General features: G+C 38.1%; 1 protein-coding gene across 6 annotated transcripts in view; it reads left to right on the forward strand.

Annotated features, from left to right (window-relative positions):
* Nucleotides 1-7686: 7686 nt before the first annotated feature.
* Nucleotides 7687-21270, forward strand: part of CADM2 (cell adhesion molecule 2) — a 1066008-nt gene continuing 1052424 nt past the window's right edge. For 5 of the 6 annotated variants that reach the window (XM_073892096.1, XM_073892076.1, XM_025872953.2 and 2 more), the window contains exon 1: nucleotides 7687-8361. Coding sequence is in view for 4 of the 6 variants with exons in the window: in XM_073892076.1 (XP_073748177.1) it covers nucleotides 8301-8361 (61 nt within the window). In the remaining 2 variants the exon portion in view is untranslated. The remainder of the gene's footprint in view (nucleotides 8362-21270) is intronic. The other variant, XM_073892089.1, reaches the window with a different exon arrangement.

Here is a 21270-nt window from a genome sequence, read left to right on the forward strand (position 1 = left end):
TATATATATATATATATATATATATATATATATATATATATATATATCATTGGTTCTGTTTCTCTGAGAACCCTAATACACTCTCCTCAATGTGAGTGGGCTTCATCCAATCCACTGAAGGACTGAATAGACGTAAAGGACAAATAAGAAAGAATTCTCTCTGCCTGACTGTGTTCAAGTTGAGGCATTGGCCTTCTCCTGTCTTTGGATTTAGATTTAGATTGGAATTTACTTCATTAGCTTTTCTGGTTCACAGGACTTAGGACTTAGACTGGAATGCCACCCTCAGTTCTCCTGGGTCTCCAGCTTGCTGACTGCAGATCTAGGAACTTCTTAGTTGTCATAACTGCATAACCTATTTCCTTATAACCAATTTCTTTCTCTCTTTCTTTCTTTCTTTCTTTCTTTCTTTCTTTCTTTCTTTCTTTCTTTCTTTCTTTCTTTCTTTCTTTCTTTCTTCCTTCCTTCCTTCCTTCCTTTCTTCTTTTCTTCCTTCCTTTCTTCCTTTCTTCCTTTCTTGCTATTTCTCTATATATAATTTTCCAGTCTCATTTCCTCTTTCCTCTTCCGTCCTTTTAGTTATTGTTTGTTACTTCAAGATGCTTTATTATTATTATTATTATTATTTTCTTTATTTTATTAATGAATTAGATGTTCCCCAGGGATGTAGATCAACTTAGTTGTGTAAGCAGTGCAATTATAAAGTAGCTTAATTTACCCTGGGTTTATCAGGAATCAAGTAACGTCATAGAGTTCTTCAGAATTCCTCATTTCTGCTACTGAGTCACCAACACAGCTCCTTTTATTTGGTCAATCTGGATCAAGAATTGGGTCAGTCGGTTTCCATATTATTAGACTGGCCTGATGCATTTCATAGAAGAATCATGTAATATTCCTAACAGAAATTATATTAAATACTAGTACAAGTAAAGAGTCTTTCCCAAAACAAGGGAGTAAAAAGATGACTGAAAAAACACCATGTACACTTTAATAAGTGATTATAGTTATCCCTATCTATTTATTACAAACTGATTGCTCTTGAAAGAATCAGGTAGAGTTAACAACAGTCAACAGTGGTTAGGTATGGATAATGGAATCACTAAAGTACTTTCACTGAGGATGTATTTTATTTATTCCTACATAGTTTGTATTTTACCAACTCCTATGTATTTCTTTTCCTTTCTTTTTTTTTCTTTAACTGAAATATAGTTGACATACAATGCTATACTAGTTTCAGGTGTACAACATATTGATTCAACAATTCTATACATTACACAGTGCTTATCACAAAAAGTATAGTCATTATCTGCTATCTACAAAGTTATTATAATATTATTGAATATTCCCCCTATGCTCTATTTTTAATTCTGGAGACTTAATTATTTTATAACTGGAAATTTGTCCCTCTTAAACCCCTTCACCTATTGTTTCACTCATCCCCACCCCATCCCCTCTGGCAACCACCAGTTTGTTCTCTGTGTTTAGGAGCAAACAAACAAAAAACCAAAAACAGACTCATATGTATTTTTTTGTAAATAAAAATCTAAGTGGGATTTTTTTTATAAGTGCTGAATTTTTATTTTGAGTGGTTCTACTTAAGAATGCTTAGATTTATTTATTAAGGAAAAAAATGATGCCTTAGAAAAAGACACAAAGAGGGGAGTGAATCTGTTTTTATATAAGTTAAATCAGAAGGTAGTCACCTTTGGATGGATACACCCATACCTTCAGCAAATATATATTGAGGGATTATTTTGTTTTAGCCTTTTTCCAATTGCTGAAAATCCAGTCAACAGGCCAAAGTCCCTTCGTTCTTACAGCTTACATTCTAGTTGGGGAGAAAACCAATACACAAATAAACAAACGAATTAAATAATGTAAGTTCAGGTTTATAAAATGCATGAAGAAAAATAAAATGAGGTAGACATGTAAAGAGAGACTAGATGGGTGGGGATGGAGGGGTTGGAAGGGTAAAGCATAATCAGTAAATGACTCTGTAAGAATGTCACATTTGAACAGACTTGTTCATAAAATAATGACTCGTGATGATCTTCAATAAGAGTGTTCTATGTAGAAAAAACTCTATGTACAAAAAGCATGTGGTGGGTATGAAATTGGCCTAAATGAATGTAGTCATTTTCTTGAGAAGGTTTTTGTTTGTTTGTTTGTTTGTTTGTTTGTTTTTAAATATAGCCCATCTTCAATATCACTGTCCAAGAGTTAAGAGTTATCTCCATGATATTTCCATTTACCCTTGGTCATTTATAAAACTAGTTTATACATTAAGCGCTATTAAACTCTAGGATCATATGACCTTCTATGAGGTAGAGTGAACATTTTCTTGTTTTAGGGTAAATGGAGGGAATAGAATTATCCCTCCTGATGAGTTTAAGAAAGTGTGTGATGGCCACATATCTTAGATCATTTAGATTCAATCATTGTAGAGATAAAAGTTACACTATATAACATCACCAGGTTATTTTTACTCTCTGATTGCATTATTTTAAAATGAGAGAATGTATGGTCATATTACCATTTAGTTTATTCATGTTAAAATACAGGGACAGCTCATCTTGAGATTGTAAATTCTTGAATACCTGTGAATTTATTTTCAATAATTTTATATACTATTGCTAATATAAGTTGAAATTCTAGCAGTAAAGCATTTGGAGTGGGATGGGATGAAATAATAGGTCATAATTCTGAAGAAAGACATTGAATGTTTTGTAAACAGCAAAATGCTAAGTTAAAGTGCATAAAGGCAGTTAATATCGCTTATATATTATTATGTATATCTTATATACAGATACTATTATATACTGTATATTACACTATGTGTACTATATTCTATACAGAAAGATTCTTTTTTTTTAAAGATTTTATTTATTTGAGAGAGAGAGAGACAGCAAGAGAGGGAACACAAGCAGGGGGAGTGGGAGAGGGGGAAGCAGGCTCCTCACAGAGCAGGGAGCCCGACGCGGGGCTCGATCCCAGGACCCTGGGATCATGACCCAAGCCAAAGGCCGATACCCAACAACTGAGCCACCCAGGCACCCCTATACAGTAAGATTCTTAACATCTCTGCAACACAGGCAGCTGACCTCATATTTAAAATGCTGGCGAGCATGGAGAATGACAATCAATGCTTCCAGTACTCAATAAGCTAATTTTCTTCCACAATGGTCTACATTTTCACCAGGCCATGAAATTTCTTTTTCTAGGTCAATTTACTGCAGGAGTCAATTTGCTATGAGAGTCAATTTAGCATGGTTTTTAGATTTTTAGTTCTGGGAATCAATAATGACTATATATTTAAAGTGTTTAGGTATTCCACTAAAATTTAGTATTTTAAGAGAAATATAGATATCCTAACTAAGCATTTGAAATCCCAGAAAATGTGTCCATAGTAGTAAAAAGTGACACAGTAATTTTCCCATCCTGATTTCAAAAAATTTTGCCGCAATTAATACTGTTTTTTTTTAATTTGTTATATTTTTTCAGCTTTATTGAGGTATGGTTGACAAATGAAATTGTAAGATATTTAAAGTGCACATTGTGATAATTTGATATACATTGTGAAAGGATTTCCCTCATCTAGTTAATTATCAAATCCATCACCTTAAAACTGTCAGCAAATTACTTTGCTCCTAGTAGAATAGAAAAAGCATAAACATCGCATCATTATAAATCCCAATTCTTTCAGCCTGGTGTAGGAACGGTCATAAAGCACAAACTAAGTGTAGCCTCCTTTGTGAAATACATCTTAAAAGAACTCTAATATCTATGGTACTAATGTGAAAGTAGAGGCTGTTATCCTATTCTGTGACGGTAAAAGCAAAGAGGACATCATGTCTAAGGCAAAGAAAAAGTATGTACTGTCTTTACATAACTTTAAAAATGAGTATTAAATAAATAACTTGCATTTAAAGCATTAATTTATCTCCATTTTAAAATTCATTTCAGGAGGGAAGGTGGGAGTGAAGGGTTAAGTGGGTGATGGGGATTAAGGAGGGCACTTGTGATGAGCATTGGGTGTTGTGTGTAAGTGATGAATCACTAAATTCTACACCTGAAACTAATATTATTATGTATGTTAACTAACTGGAATTTAATAAAAACTTAAAAAAATAAAATTCATTTCAAAATATGAAATTAAATATTAAAAATATTTCTCCACAAAGTGAAGGATAATACAATGCATAAGGAGAAAGAAAATAAAGAAAATCTCCCAAATACATTTACTATTTTAGACTATTGCATATAGGGACACATGGATAGATGCCATCTTTTGGCAATTTATGAAATTAATTCATTGATGATTCATAAGAGGTCAGTTAATTTGCACATTTACTGAGACACTGATCATATATGTAGATAATAATAGCCTTAAAACTATGAAATGAAGATATTTAAAGATATTTAATTGCATTCTAAGAAATCTTTTAGATTTTAGAAATGGCTTTATTCATGCAATGACAACACTGTAACATTTTGACCATTGTCACATTTTAAAATATTGAAAGATTTTACAACCAGTAAGCATTTGATATTTTTAAGTTAATTGATTAATAGCATCTACGAATAGACTATCTAGTCCCTTGTACTTTAAGATGAAATTATTTATCCAAATGGTCAGAGCTCAGATTGTAAGGACCCCCCTCCCCCCTCCACACACACCGACCCCAGGACTGGAATAAGTGCAAACTCTCTTCCACTCCCCTGACTGGGTATATGGGCTAAAGAGAATTCATAATGACATGAAAGTCTATGACTCTCATCACAATCAAACTTGCAACCATCTTAAAACTACCTCATTAAATTAATCATTTTTACCCCATAGTTTATGAGAAGAGTTACTTCTGTGTTGTGACGACAAGGAGACTGCTGGGATTCCTGAAAATAGTAATTTAACAAAAATCCTCTGGGTCTTTTAGAGTTTTCTCCGTTTCATAAAACACCCACTGGAATTCTCCCTGGGGTTGAGTCTGTGGTAAAACTGTGTTAAAAACAGGTGCTTCGGGCGCCTGGGTGGCTCAGTTGGTTGAGCGACTGCCTTCGGCTCAGGTCATGATCCTGGAGTCCCGGGATCGAGTCCCGCATCGGGCTCCCTGCTCAGCGGGGAGTCAGCTTCTCCCTCTGACCCTCTCCCCTCTCGTGCTCTCTATCTCTCATTCTCTCTCTCTCAAATAAATAAATAAAATCTTAAAAAAAAAAAAAACAGGTGCTTCTCGGGACACCTGGGTGGCTCAGTCGTTAAGTGTCTGCCTTCGGCTCAGGTCATGATCCCGGTGTCCTGGGATCGAGTCCAACATCGGGCTCCTTGCTCAGTGAGGAGCCTGCTTCTCCCTCTCCCTCTACTGCTCCCCCTGCTTGTGCTCTCTCTCTCTGACAAATAAATAAAAAATATTTTTAAAAATAAAAAATAAATTAAAAAATTAAAAAAAAAACAGGTGCTTCTCATATTTTGTGTACCTATAAATCACCCTGGAATCTTGTTACAATGAAGAATCTTATTCTGTAGGTACGGGGTAGGGCCTGAGATTCTGCAGTTCTAGCAAGTTCCCAGGTGTTGGTGGTGATGCTGGTCTGAGGATCACCTACTATACAGCAAACTTATAGACTATTTCAGTGTAGAAATCCTAATTTCTGAGATAGTTATCAACAAGAACAAAAGTTTGCTTCTGAGTATTAATAACAAATGCTGAGATACTCATGTTTGGCTGGGGCATTTTCTTGAATACAACAATCTTGGAATGTTGAATTTTGGTTTGTTTGTTTATCTCAGTAAGACTTTAGAAGTCATCAAATGCAGCTCCTTCATGTTATGGTTGAGGAAATTGAGGGTTAAGGAAGTTGAATATATGCCCAAAGTGGTACAGCTAGCAGCAGGCATGCCCTAGAACATAGGAACTCTGACTACCATTTCGATAAAGAAATCCTAACTTTTTTGGCATTTCCATTTTTTATATTCTCCCTGACACAAAACCTAAGCATGAATCAATAATGATTAGAATTTCACCTTTTGATGCTCACAATAGTTTAAATGATAGCAGTATCCTTGGACTTACTGACTTTCCTAACAGCTAAAACTCACAGTAGGCAATGATCTCTTACAATAATAAGAGTATTCACACAACCTCTTTCTTCTAGAGTCCACTTGCAGTTTTATTATGGACATTTTGCTTCTTAATTTTGAGAACCTGGGGAGAAAGGTGGACAGAGAGATGAATGGGTCATTAGTTAAAAGGCAAGGGTTGAATCTGTAAAAGGTTGTGGCAAAGTAAGCAACAAATGGGAAAGAGCGAAGGGCATCAATATCGATCGTGCCTCTCATCTTTCCCTCTGTCTTCTTGCTTGCAGGTTTCTATTATGCAGTCTCTCAAACAAAGCAGACTTTATTTATGGTGTGACTGATTTAACACTACTGAACTAGTCCATCATCTGCTAATTTGGTCCAATTAAAAACTGGTCATAGGGAAAAGCCTGGGAATTAAGCTCATTTGGAAACACAACTTCTGATTTATTTGTGTCCTGCTCATTTATATCTCCTCTTCTAAAGGATACTTTTCAGGGTGCTGATTTATAGGGGTGGTTCTTTCCAGATTCCTAAGTTCCTTTGCATGGCCACTTTTGGTTAAGTCCCTGAAGTGTTTTTTTTTTCCCCCTCCCTTAAGACTATTATTAAAGCATTTAAAGAGGATCGCCTAAGATTTCCTGCTATCCTGAATTAGAAAAATCCCACTAAACAGCTAGAGCCACTATTTATAAAGCACTTACACATTGCATGACCCTGTACTGACATGTTTACATTCTCACTAATCCTTAAAACTCTAAAAGGTAAGTACTATCACTACCCATGTTTTGCAGTTGAGGAGGCTTCAAATTTAAACATTCATTAAAATCAGTAAACATTATGCAGCAAGAAGTGATAGCTATGGGATTTGAACTGGGGTATGCCTGATCGTAGTACTGACCAATATTGTCATCCACTAGGCTCTACTGAGATTTATACCTAGACTAAGTCAAAATTCTGAAAAACAACAACAATTTCATCTCCCCCACCCTTAACTTTTCTTTCTCTGCCACACAAGTTCTTGTAGGCAGGTAGGTGTGCCGCTCCCTATACTTAGCCTCTCCCACGCCCTCTGCAATCTTTCTCTTTTGCTGCTGGGAGCGTTAGAGAATGCTACTGCAGCTGGTGAGTGGGCAGGTGCAGCCACCAACTGCTCTAGAAGTCCAAATGCGCACAAGAACTTCGCACCCAGGACCTGGCCCAGGCACCACACATTCCAGAATCTGCTGGGGACAGAACTAACCCCGCCCCCTCGCGGTGACGATTGGTTGAACCCTTTCTGAGTGCAAGACACGGATTAATGAAGGCGGGCGTCTCCTCTGTTAAGTTAGGGCGAGACGCCTCTAAGGAGGTAAGACCCGCGGGGGGGTGTGCGAATGGGGGCTTCGGTTCTTTCTGCCCGAAGGGTCCTTGAGAAGCCTGTTTGTTTTTCCCGGCGTTTGTCTCCACCCATCCCTTTCTCTCATTGGCCAGGCCTGGTAGGCGGGTGTGTTTCCATTGGCCAGGGGGCGGTGTCTGTCCCTGGCCAGGGTGGGGGCGGGGCCTCCGCCGCGCTGAGCTTGCCCTTGTGTCTGGAGCTCTGTAGAGCTGCCGCCGCCGCCGCCGCCGCTGCCGCCGCCACCGCCGCCGCCGCCGCCGCTGCCGCCGCCGCCGCCGCCGCCGGTGCCTCTGCTGCTGCTGCAGCCCAAGCATCCGGGAGCCGCCGACGTCGCCGCTGCCGCTGCCTCCACAACCGCTGCCACCTCCCCTCCCAGGACCCCGAGACACCCTGAGCACGAGCGGCGGCTGCTGCTTGCTTGCTCCCCCTCTGCCCCCGCCCCTCCCTTCCGTGACCTACCCACTCCTTGCAGCCCTCTCCCGCACCTTCTCCAGCACCCCGGCATCCCTGCACCACCTGCTCGGGCAGCCCCGGCGGGCTCTGGGACTTGCTGTGCGCGCCGAGAGGAAGGCAAGCTCCGAACCCGTGCCTGGCTGACCGGCTGTCGCGGCTGCACCACAGGCAGGAGGAGAAGAAACTATTTCACCCACCGAAACCCCATTCTGCGGGTGCTTCGCAGCTGCCGCTTCTGCTGCCTCCAATCCAGGTCCGAGGGTTCGAACACCGCAGCGGCGGGGACCGTCGGTCCGGCAGGCTCCGGGAAGACACCGGAGCCCTGCACTCTGGTGTCCCACTCACCAGCATCTCCTTGCCCCCTCGTTCCTTCCCTAACCCATTAGAGAAGGGACCATGATTTGGAAACGCAGCGCCGTTCTCCGCTTCTACAGTGTCTGCGGGCTCCTGCTACAAGGTAATCCCCGCCCCGCCGCGGGGAGCATCAACTTCACGCCCATTCCCCATCATCTCCACTCCACCCCATATTTCCACTCTCCCCTTTCAGTTCCCCAGTCCCCGGCGATTTCCACCCCCTCCCCCTACTCCCCGGTGCGGCAGGGGACAGTGGCAGTTTGCTCCAGCCCCTGGAATCTCTAGCGCTGGCTCAGCCTTGCTCTCCCAGCAGTCAGCCCCTTACGAGGCACCTTTCGCCTTTTCATTCACCTGAGCTTCCTACATCTCCCACTCTCAGTCCCCGCCACCCACCCCCCCCCACCTCCCACGCCTTTTGGCTGGCAACTTGTGCCTTCTCTGAACATTATACCCTCCCACCAACCCCCACCAGCCACCTCCCACATCACGCTCCTGACCGACCCTTTCCATCCTTGTCATCTAACCTCCCCCTTTTCGGGTCGCCTTTCCCTTTCCCCTTTTCCCACCATCATCGTATCTGTGTATCTTTAAAAAGTGAGTGAGAGCCTGGGAGCGAGCTACCGAGACGGCGAGAACAGCAGCAGCGGCACCGTGTGCATTGCAATAACATCCCCGTGGGGGGGGGGGGGTGTGTTGTGAGACGTGTCATTCACCTAAGAAGAGAGAGGAGACTCTGTCTGGGATTTAAAAAGAAAAAAAAGAAAGAAAGAAGGAAAGAAAAGAAAGAGAGAGGGAGAAAGAAAAAAAAGGGGGGGAAGAGAAAAAGAATAAATCAAGAAATTAAAAAAAAGGGGAAGGGAAAAATTAAAAGACCCCAAAACACTGTATCAACAAACCTGTTTTTTTTTTATTAATCAGTCTGTGTGGTTTTGTTTTCTTTTGCTTTTCTTTCTTTCTCTTTCTTTCTTTCTTTCTTTCTTTCTTTCTTTCTTTCTTTCTTCTTTTTCTTTTTCTTTCTTTCTTTCTTTCTTTTTCTTTAAGCAAAGAAATATATGCACCTAAGCAGTTACTTTACTGCTAAGGGATTTTCGCTTGGATTCCCTACCTCTCCATCCGCTCTGCTCTCTGCCGCTTCTTTTCGTAATTAATATTATCCTTTCACGTGAAATGTAAGAACCCCGGCGACCGCAGTGGAGGGAAACCGCACAAAACGCTGTTATTATGCAAATCACTGGGTTTGGATGCGGAGTGGCTAGGGAACTGGGGTGCACTTTTCCTCAGACCCTCTCTTTTGGAGGAGGGAGGAGAGGTCTGTGTGGCATGGGAGGACGACGCTGGTTATGAAATGAATGGCAATGTATAGAGGAGTACATGAGGAGACCACACTTCGGGTGGTGGTGGAGGCAGGGGCGGCACGCTAGGGCTGGGTGGGCAGGGGCTGTAAGGCGGAAAATTGTTTCTTTTAAGAGAGTAGTAATATAGGGATGCGGCTTGAGCGTGAGATACAGGAAGGATGAATGTGAAATGATGGTCGTTAGGATTTTTAAAGCTAGGTGACTCTTGATTTCTTGATAAATCTTTGCCCACCTCTAACCCCTCTTCATCATTTCTGCACTTGTGAGAAAGATAAGTTGATCAAATTTATTTGTCCCTGGGTAAAAGGAATCTTGAAGTAAGACACAAGTAGACCCACAGGCGTGCAAAACCCAATCGGCCTTTGGAGGATTTAAATGAGGTCAATGAACCATCTTTCAGCAAGTTCTTGGAATACATCCTGTCTCCTATCCTCCAGAATATAGACCGGGACGTATTTTATTTATGCATATTTATGAATGTGAAAGAAGAGATAGTGGACAGAATTTTTCTGAATTAACTAACTGGCCTTGCAGAGATATTTCTTACAATATTTTGTGTGTTTTATGTTGGATGTAAATTTCAGATATGTCATGTGCCAGAATCCCTGAGAAGGCAGACAGCCTTCTTCCTGCTTACGCTGCCTCGTCCCATTTCCTATCGTTCACACCCCCACCCTCTCACAAGTAACCCCGGGTGGCTGACACATTACTTAGGTTTCTAATCCATACTGAAACATGCTTCTAGATACCCGATTTCACCTCTGAGTAACTTGCATTTCTCAGCTTTGCGTGTGTGTGTGTGTGTGTGTGTGTGCGCGCGCGCGCGCGCGTGTGTGTGTGTGTGCGCGCGCGCGCGCACTCCATGCCGGGTAGTGGGAGTGTGATGTGGGAAAATCAGTTAATTTGGTGATTGCGATGAAAATTCGACACTGCTGGATGTGTTTTCCCTGCCAATCTGTGTGTGCTGGCCCCGGCACGTCATTGCACTCACTGCTGGGCTGGTGTGAGAAGATTATTTATTATAGAGCATGTGGGCAATGGACTGCACTTGGGGGTCGTCTCCTCTCTGCCTTCAACATTTCCCGTGAATTGTCTATTCAGTGCACTGCAAAATAACTGTCTGCTGCTGTCTCATTCTCTCTCAGCCTGGAGGAGGATTACTCTTTCTCTACCCGGAGAGATTCCATCAGTTGCATTCTCTTTTATTAAGGGCATGGGTCTCTTTTAAGTATGTAAACCAATTATTAAAAAAGTGCTGCTTTTCACAGAAGACTAGGGGTGGTGGTGAAAGGGGTGTGGGTATGCCAGAGAAAATGCATCACTGCAACCAACAGCAGCACCAGCATCAGGTCCAAATATATAAATAAATAAGCATCCTATACAGCAACCAGGGAAAGAGCACCAGCCCAGCACTGTCTGTGTACTTATGAGCATCCTAGATCAGGCCATATTAATACACCAAAAGAGAGAAGAGGATTTAAAGAAAAAGAGAAAAAAAACTAGGGGGGTGTAAAGCACCACTGGATTGTCTTCTCATGTTTATGGCTGCCCCACATTTATCAAACACTGTTCCACAGACACATCACACTTTGTTGATATTGTCAGTTCCTGCTCAAATTGCTCATGCCTTCCTTGTCTTACTCTTGGCTAAAAACATTGCTTCAGGATCCAGGTTTGTGTTTCTTCCACCACCATACTGTTTTATTAGGAGTTGGTTAGGTTGTAAAATGAAAGCTTTATTTCCTGGACACAGATTAAATACTTAGCAGGTCTTTCCTTCCTATGTGCAGGAGGAGTAGGGTGCCGGGGGATCTAGTGAGCAACTGATTTTGGCTAGAAGGAGTCTGTTCTGCCTGCCGGTAGTTATGACTAGGCAAATACTATAGGCAGTCTACAGCTTCTCATTTTTAGCTTTATCAGAACTATGGTGGTATTCTGTCATTTAAGTAATACTAATCAATTTATTTATCCTTTGTATTATTATCCCTTTTCTTGCACTATGCCTTATTTTAGACAAGAAGACTCATTTGATAACGTATCTTCTCTGTGTTTTACATTGTCACCAATATTTTGCTTTTTCTGGGAAGTAAAGCCAACCTTTTGGCTTGTTTAATATAGAGTTAATGAACCAGTGGTGAGAATCAAGTCACTGATACAGTAAGTAAAAAAAAAAAAAAAAAAAAAATCTTAAATAGTTCTATTCTACAAATCTACCAGCTTGTCTTCCATGGATTCTTAGGAAATGGAAATGGATCATTAGATGGAAAATAAACATATTTCTGACCAAAGCACAACTTGGAATGTAGACTACTTAGATAACAACATTTGCTTCAGTGTTACTTTATGGGGCATCCTTTCTTATTTTCCTCCATCATAGAGAGAGGAAAAATCTAGATTAAGGGTAGGGAACAGTTTAGAGAGATGAATTTCTTTAGAAGGAGGTGGGCAAAAGCTTGCCACCTGTAACTAAAACCTGTCTTGGTTACAGAGTAGATCCAGTTCAATTGCTAACCCGGGCTGAAGCTGTATCCCCTTTCCATGCCTGAGGGGGCACTGCAAAGATGGAGACTGTCTTGTTTAGCACAAGAAAACAGTCCTAGGAAGGGCAAAAAGGAAAGGACAAAATATAACCAGAAAATAGACATGCATAGAGATTTTGTTGAGAACTTTGTTTCCTTTTTAGAGTTGGTCTTACAGAAAAACCCATCCAACACAAATACAGTTAGGGTTTGGTTTGGTTTTGTCTTGTTTTGTTTTCCATGAGACATTTTGGTAAATGATTTATTATATTTGGAAAGAAAGACTTTCAAATTGAAGGTCAATTGGACATACATATTACTAGCCTCAGTGTGTTACATGAGCCTCCCCTTACATTTTTAGAAAGTGCATTATAAAGTACAAAATACACCTACATACACTTAATTAAATACGATAACTTTATACTACCTAAAAGCACATCTCTCCCATTCATGTCCTTCTACATGTAATAACCTTAGTCTTGTCAAGCTCATTTCTTATGCTGAATGCAGTTCCTGCATTCCTCCCTTTTTTGATTAACAGCTGAAACTTTGAAAAGTAGAATCTGTACATAAGAGCCAGTGACTATGATTTAAACAGTCAAACCCCAGACACTTAGTAATTAAGAAAATCTCCCTGCAAATATGAGGAGTTTCTGGACTAATTTTCTATCAAGATGTGGAAGCTTACTTCGTTGTCTTTTCCCCATTTCTACAACTATTAGAACCCTGGGAGCATAATAGGACAAAAGTAAGCATCGACTGAAAGGCCTCTTTCTGCCCTCTCCACTGGAAGATCAGATACTTGAGAACGATTTGCCCCACATTTACATAGTAGATGCCATTTTTTTTTCTTAAAGAAAAAATTACTTGAATTTCTTAGAGAGCAAATGGAAGTACAAAAATGCTGGAAGATAAAAACCGAATCATGCATTTTAAAGTGACCTAAAATCAGCATCGAATAATATCAATTTTCTTTTTAAAATAAGAAATCGATGGGGTATCAGATGATTGAGACAAGTAAGGTTTACTTATTATGGAGAATTTGGAGTACAGTGATAATATAAAGAGACCTATCATATTGATGTTTTATTTGATAATGCTGATGTGTGTTCCATGAGATTTATTGAGAAAGAGTCCTTATTTTAATAGGCTGGTTAAACATCCTTGGCAAAGTCACCCATGGTGTAACAGCTGGCTGAGTAGGTTGAGGAATCAGTGAGAAGGAAATCACAAACTGAGGAAGCCGAACTCAGAAGCTGAAGTTAGAGTTCTTTGTGGAATTGGCAGATATTGGTTTACCTGCTTTACTGTTTACCCGGTTTACCGTTTACCCTCTTAGGACAGCTCTAGTGCACAATGATTGTTAAACTTAAGCTTCCTGAGGGCAAGCCCTGAGCCTTTGTTATCTGTACAATCTTCTTATTCTTAATTTAGTAGATGCATAATAAATAGTGTTGGATTGAATAATAGGTATGTCCTAATTAGTTCTGATGGAATTAAATAGTTGCCTCTTCATAATATGTCAGCACTTAAACTTTGTTAAATAATGCCACAAGAGTTAATTATAACATTTTGTAGGCTGTATTGGTTTAGGAAACAGTTTTCCTATAGGAAACTATATAGCAATGGCTCTTGATATGCATCTTTAAATGAATACAATCTGATCAGTTGTTCTTGCCATGACATTTTCCTACCCATTTCTTTTTATTTTCCCTTGATTTCAAATCCCCAATATTTCACACTAGATCAGATCACCAATTCATTTCATGAAAAAAGGAAGGGCGTGATTTAAGTTTACTGATTTAACCTAAAATATTTAAAAGGACAAGTTCATTGCCAACATTTTATTTGAAAATGTCAAGCATTTTTGGAGTGCAGTTCTGTAGTATCAAAGAAAGGCATCTTCTGCAAATTCCTTGTGTAAAGAGGTGGGAGAGGATTAACCTAGAGCTGTGGCAGCTGAAGCCCCCTGCTGTGTGATGATGCAAATGGCATCTCAGGCCTAATGTGCTCGGCAGCGGCAGGCGAACACACAGGAAAGCAGTCATGTGGCATGAGTGAAATGGGAAGTCTTTTCATAGCTTGCAGGAGACATGAACCATCCTTCAGTTTTTTTATAACCAGAAATAACCCAGACAATATTTCTAATCATGTGAGCTCAAGACAAAGCATGAGAAAGAATTAATACATATTTTGTTTGGAGATTAATGTAATAAATAAATCCTAATAAAATTATCAATGCTCTCATCAGACACATGGTGAAGAGTTTATTTTCTTGCAAACTATCAGGGACACGGGCCAGTTTCATGAAGATAAATAGTGAAGTTAAAAATAGGATTTCTATGCAGTTGTTTACATGTGTTGGACCTAATAAATATTGGACTAGGAAATATTCTGTTATCCTCTTCTTTTAGTGAGTAAAGAATCAGTCCTTTGTTGTTGTTGTGAGTTATTATTACTATTAGAGCATTTCTTGTATTACGAGGATACAGTAGTTTTAAAAGAATTAGAAATTACCTGTTCAGTGTATGTTCATGTAGTTTAGCACCATGAAGTGGAATTTGTGTTAACATCAAATCAGTAGAGAATATTTCCTCTCTGAACAATATTATTTATAACAGGCAAAAGCACCAGATAGGTCCCTTAATAAAAGTAATAGTTCTGGACCAATTGTTACAGGCAGCCTATCAGGGAAGCATATCAGATTATAGAAACTAATGTAGCTTTGTTTATTTTTATTCCATTTGCTAGAGAAAAAAATAACTGAACATATCATGCATATTGATTTTTACTCAAGAAATGAGCCCAGTTGATTCTGTTAATGTGCTCAAGTGGGTTTCTTTAAACAGATATAAAATTGTTATCATTTTAGAAGTATGTAGTATGTTTAAAAATTAGTAAACTAAATATTCTACTTAATTAGGTATCAGTTAAATATTAATGTCAATATCAGAGATATAATTGTTGAGAAAGGAAATATCCCTCAATCATTCATCTCTCTCTATACACATATATACAAGTTTAAAGTGTACGGTTATTTTTAGGACTGAAGGGTATCTTTATAATTTGGTAAGTAGTCAGACTTTGGGGCTCTCAGGGATGAGGTGTGAGGAAAAGGCAAGAGTTTATTTTGTTTGCACTCAATTGTTTTCTTTTACCCTTTTTATGAGGGTTAAAAAGTATATTTTTGAATAAATTTTCTTAGACTTTAACAATGATTAACATTTCCACTTAAAAACACACAAGCAAGATTTACAATTTCTGAATTTGCGATAGAGCTGAGCATTTATTCTGAATCTTCTTTTGTGCTTAATGAAACTGAGTGATGAGACCTTGTCTCCACCTGAATAGACACAGGACTGAGGTTGTAAGGGGATCTGCCTTGGAGAGAGATGGCTATTAATTATTCACATTCGATTTTAGAGGTCTTTGAAGTAAATATTAAGATAGTCATTATTCAACATTTGGGATAACTCTTTCTAAGTCAGCAAATAGTCTTTACTTGAATCTTTAATTTCAGCCATTTGAATGCTGAATGGGAAACCCCATTTTAGTCACAAACAGTTATTCTGGGGGCTAGATGCTGAGGTCATTAGGGATTATTTAGAAAATAAAAATAAGGAATCATTTGCTTAGAGGAACATAAAATCTTAAAGCTAAGTATGATCAAATAGTGCAAATCACTTCACATTAAGAAAACAACAGTCCTTTTATTGGTCAAACTGATCCCCTAACAATTTTAAGTACTTGATGATGGTTTATTTACAGGAACGGTGCATTCATTGTTTATCTAAAGTCATCTTTGGGAACGGAGTGAGAAAGCACCTTTCTTGACATGGGTGTGCTGCCAACTGCTAAGTGTATAGCTGTTAAATTGATCCAGTGTAATTTATAAAACCAATTAATTTGTTCTTATAAAGAAATATTTTTGGCTTCTTTGCTAAAAGTGTTTGCCTTTAAAAACGCAAGTGACTACCTTAAGGTTTACTTAAACATCCAAAACTAAAATTTATAGTGTGTAAAATACATTTTTACTCTCTTAATGAATTCACGTTTTACATTAGCTTGTCCTATATCCCCCTGGGGGAAAACACCCATGATGCCTATATCTTCCATTCATTCTCATACTCTATGCCCCCTGCCTTCCAATCTTAAGTAGTAGATTTAGGTTGAAATGAGAGATGATTGGAATATTTGTATTTAAAAGCAAATAAAAAATGTTCAATAAGCTTGTTGCTTAATTGTCGTTCCTTTACTGCTGTCGATTTTATGTGTTAAGGTCTGACTAGCAACTCAGCTTCCTTTGCACTCTCCAGGAATATAATATCCCCCCAGTCCGACCATGCAACTAACCTGAAAGACCTATTAAAAGTAATTAACGGGGAATGAAGAATGGTTCAAGAAAGGGAGTTTTGCTAAAGCCTATATGCTGAATACGTACAGATTGAGTGATTTTTCCTTTCCACCTGCAGGACACATACCCCAATATTTTAGCAAGGATAATACACATACAGTGTGTTTTTACTTGTTTTTGTTATTGCTATTATTACATTTTGTGAGAGTTCAACCTCCTTACTTTCATAATAAAAATGGCAAAAAGAAGAGGGAAGGAATGTGAGTCAGCCAGCCAAACACACACAGAAACGCCTGGCAAAGCTGACTAAATTAGCATATGCTAGGCTGAGTATTTCCCTCTGTTGTTACATAATCCCTTTCTAATACGAAATCAGTTCTCATACTTAACCCTTTCAGGAGGTTTGGAATTCTCCCACTGTTATATTTTTATTTTGCATTATTTATTTTCTCATGAATTGTGTAAATCATCTATTGAGGGGCTTTTATGTCAAATTCGTTTTTCCCCCTCTTCAGTCTTTCTGTGTACAAATGTTCCATTCTGCGCCCAACTTCAGGATTCAAGAATCAACTTTTCTACAGCTTTCACTGAGAGGATCTAATTAGCATTTTAGGCTCTCTTTACTCATGTGCAGCTTTCTTTAGAAAATGTATTAGTTCTATGAGGTTCCCCTAAGGATTCATAATACTCTAGTTTGTTACATGTACTGTGATATTCAGTGTGCCTTAATTATGCACGTGTCCTCATTTCAAAGCCTTTTCAAGGATCATGTGGGATAGAACAGGGGTCTGGCTGTAAGTTCACTGTCATGTATTAATGTGTAGGTGGTATTCAGAGAAGGATGTTTCTGAAGGCAATTATATATCTATGACTCCAGGATAGCAAACAGTTACATTCTACGCTTACTAGTTACCCTGCCAAGGCAGAATGAAATTCACCATTGTGATACATAATACAGTATCTGTTATTTCTAAATAGTTCTTTGCCCTGGGAATGAAATAAAATAATGAGTGAAAATGTGTATTCCTTATCTTGAATAGGGATTGTTCCTTTCACTCTCTCAAAACAAGAATCAAAAATTGTTCCTAAATCAATACTCTATTCCCTAACTAGCCCATTAACACATTTGCTATGGTGGGATCTCGAAGTTATGCTGGTTATTATTTGAGGCGATAGATTTATAGATAGTATTAATTGCCTGCAATCACATGGGCTGCCAAATGTCAGTGCAAAGCCAAATCCGAGACATGATTTTTTCAGTTTTTGATTTGGATGCAATTTGGGCAACTGAAAGTGTATAGGGACATTGAACTCAACACAGGAAGAGAGAGAGAGAGAGAGAGAGACTTTGTGTTTTTAATAAGGACTTTATTTTTGGAAGGATGGTTATAAGAATTGGCTCATTTAGTACATGTCACTATTTATAAGGAGGATATTTTCCTGCATTTCCTCAGTTTGAGAGTGTACTTATATTAACTGTACCCTTTGACTTTTATTCCTCTGTGTCCTATGTCATCAGAAAATTTGAGTTTAATTTGTAAATACACTTTTTTCTTTTATTTATGGTTATTGCAATAAAAAGCATTTTTAAAGCTGATATATACAAACAACTCTAACCAATTTTTTTTATTTTACAACTGCATATTTGAAGCCACATTATTATTAATGATAGCTTAAAAAAACGAGTCTCCAGGAACCTACTGGATTTTTTTATTATGAAAAATTTTGACCAAAATCTGCTGTTTGTTTAAGTAGACAAAAGAATGCCATCTGCCCTTTATTATTTGAAGTTTTATGTCTTCTTTGCTCATGAGAGAACTAAGCATTTTATTTTGTCTATGCTATGATCTATATAACCCCTTTGCATATTTTTATTATAGCATTTTGAATGTTTGGTATTTATCTATTTGTTTGCTCTACTGGATTTTAACCCCTGGAGTACAGGGTCTTAGTCTTCATTTTATTTCAAGTGCCTAATCTAAGGCCTGGTCTGTGTCTTTTTTTAATGTTTTCATAAAAGTGATTGATTAGTTCTCTTCCAATCCATTTAATCTTGACACATCTCTTTAATTTGATCCAAATATTATTTAAATATTTATGTTATAACTGCCAAAATGCCAATATACTATTCTGAATAGAATAAATATTTGCAATGAGTTTTCATTTGTGTTTAATGTACAGGGAGAAGACCAAAAAATGGCTACTAAGAAATAGAAACAATTCTAAATAATGACATACTTCACAAAAATGTGAAATCACTGCTTCCATTTAGGGTAAGCAGTTCAAATTTGCACTGAAAACATTTGTCTCAGATCTCTGAATCTCCCTGATTTCTCTGGGCTTCCTAAATCCTTATCTTTTTTCTACTTACTAAAGATTTCTATCCCTAGCCCCCAAAATACTCCTGATGGTGGCTTTAGGTAAACATGAAACCAAATCATCTTACTGTTTTACTTAGAGTAGCAGCTATTTCCGGATAAATGTATAAACAAAGAGGAATTACAAACTGACCTTGATCTGCCAGATTATCAGTGGCTACTGACCTGCTTTTGTTATTGCCAAGCTGTGGAGTAGACTTTCTCTGGGTAGTCTCTGAAATACAGATTCAGGGTGCATTTTGCTTAATTTAACTTGGGGAGATTACATCCATTTTACTTAAAAGGTCTTTTAAAGAAAATCCTAAATATTGCGGGGTTCATTTTGTTTTTTGTTTTTTGTTTTTTTAATGCTTAGTCATACTTCTGCAATTGAGGACACATGTTTGCTGTGGTTGAATTTGATTTATTTCCCTTTTAGCATTTTGAAAGACAGTGGGAGGTAGGATGGGAATATTAACTGCTTTTTGAAGAGAATTTAAATATAGTTACTGGGAGCTGAACACCAAGGGAGAAAAGACTTTCTACAATTTGTAGCCACTCTATTTCCACAATTTGTAGTGACTCTATTTCCACATAAAGTGTTTTAACAATGCTTTTTCTTAAAAGTCCCAGTGAAATGTAGCTTTTCTTGAAAGTCATATAGTTTATCTTCAAATTTTTTAAAAATCAATTTCCTCATGTCTTTTGGATTTTTGACTGTTTCATGACTTTAGGCATCTGAAAAGATATTATTAACCAGGCTGACAAGATTTACCTGATGGCAGGTGCCGAAATCACTGTATCATCATCATGTAGAAATGCACATTCAGTAAATAAGTATCCAAAGTAGATTAAACTAGTTCAATTTATTAAGTGTTATTGCCACTTTATGGAGTTGATATTAAGAATTATATTCTCCCATAGCTACTGTGAATACCTAAAATATTCTCTGTGTGAAAATGTGACTGTCAGTATGATGCAACAGCTGCAGAAGAATAACCTAATGTGGCTTCTGTTCCGCTGCTGCTGACTGACTTTGCAGAGCCTAGTGAATAAAAGGTAAGGTAGTTTGGGTAGCAGATTTGTTGACAATTTCACTGTTACGGTGAAAAAATATTTTAAGATGTTACTGAATTTTCATTATATAGAGAATATTCTTACAAATCTATGTTTAGAAGTGACATATTGTAAATTTTTTTATGTGTAACCACTTAGTAGTTTCTGAAACACTGGAAATTGTGAGGAAGAATTACACCTTCATATTTCTCAACAGTTTTTGTCATAATGACCCACTCATAAAGGGAATTTTTATTTTGATATAGGATATTTGATATTTGATAAGGAAAGCATTTCAGAACAACATTTTTGTCCAGAATCACAAAATTAAAAACAATATCCATTATATTCTTCAAAAGAATACTACACTAAGTGCATCATCTTTATAGAAAGATTTGATGCTAACTAGCATGGAAAACAAGTTGTGTGTTCAGTAACAATTACAAATATATTTTTAAAGATCAAGTAAAATTTATAGACGATAGTTTCATGTCCACTGGCTTACTTTTTTTTTTTTAACATAGAAATGCTATGGGTGAGGTAAGACTAATGGTATTTGAAACTTCAATTCTCCATATCTTTTCACTTCCATGGACTAGCTAAGATAAAGGTATTGATACAGGGATAAGTTCCTGGTGTTTTAGAGATCTGGTAGAGGTCAGTAAGGTCAAATTTACTTTAAATCTTCATTTTGCTTTACCCAATTTTACTGACTACACAAGTACAGACTACCAACAAAGCAGAACAGATTATCCTCGATGGATAGGACAGCATGAAAGTATATTTTGTAATACAACAATATATTCAATGGATGGGTGTGGACACGTTGGGAAGACAATCTTTTTATCATTTAACGATGGTCTTATTATAAGTTGACAGTAAACTTGATCAGGTATTAGGGATATTTACTCCTAAGACCTTCATATCATCTTGGTGTACCAAGCGAGAATGGGAGTAACTTGTTGATAGAGGAAGAGGAACTAATACACAGCCCTGATCCTTGAGTAGAACACAAGCAGCTGCCATGCCAAACTGCTGTTAGTGTGGAAGCCGTAGTAAGGCTGGCCTGGCAGGTGGGTGTCTTTTCTTTTGTAGTGAGAGTTCTCTATTCTGTAGAGGGAGGAGATATCGTTGGACTATTTCGGACTTGGGAGTTTGGGATGTGTCCTGCAGCAGCAAGACATAATGGTAGGAATCAAAAGACCTCAGTTCTCATCCAAGCCGTGCCACTATTTTAGACACTTTGAGCAAGTTACTTTTTTTTCTCTTTCTCTCCCTTCCTTCCTTCTTTCTTTTCTTCTTTTCCTTTCTTTCTTTCTTTTTCTTTCTTTCTTTCTTTCTTTCTTTCTTTCTTTCTTTCTTTCTTTCTTT

This window comes from Callorhinus ursinus, unplaced genomic scaffold (genome assembly GCF_003265705.2).
Source record: "Callorhinus ursinus isolate GAN/ISIS: 27379988/994484 unplaced genomic scaffold, GSC_fseal_2.0 scaffold1, whole genome shotgun sequence".
In the NCBI taxonomy this organism is placed as follows: Eukaryota; Metazoa; Chordata; class Mammalia; order Carnivora; family Otariidae; genus Callorhinus; species Callorhinus ursinus.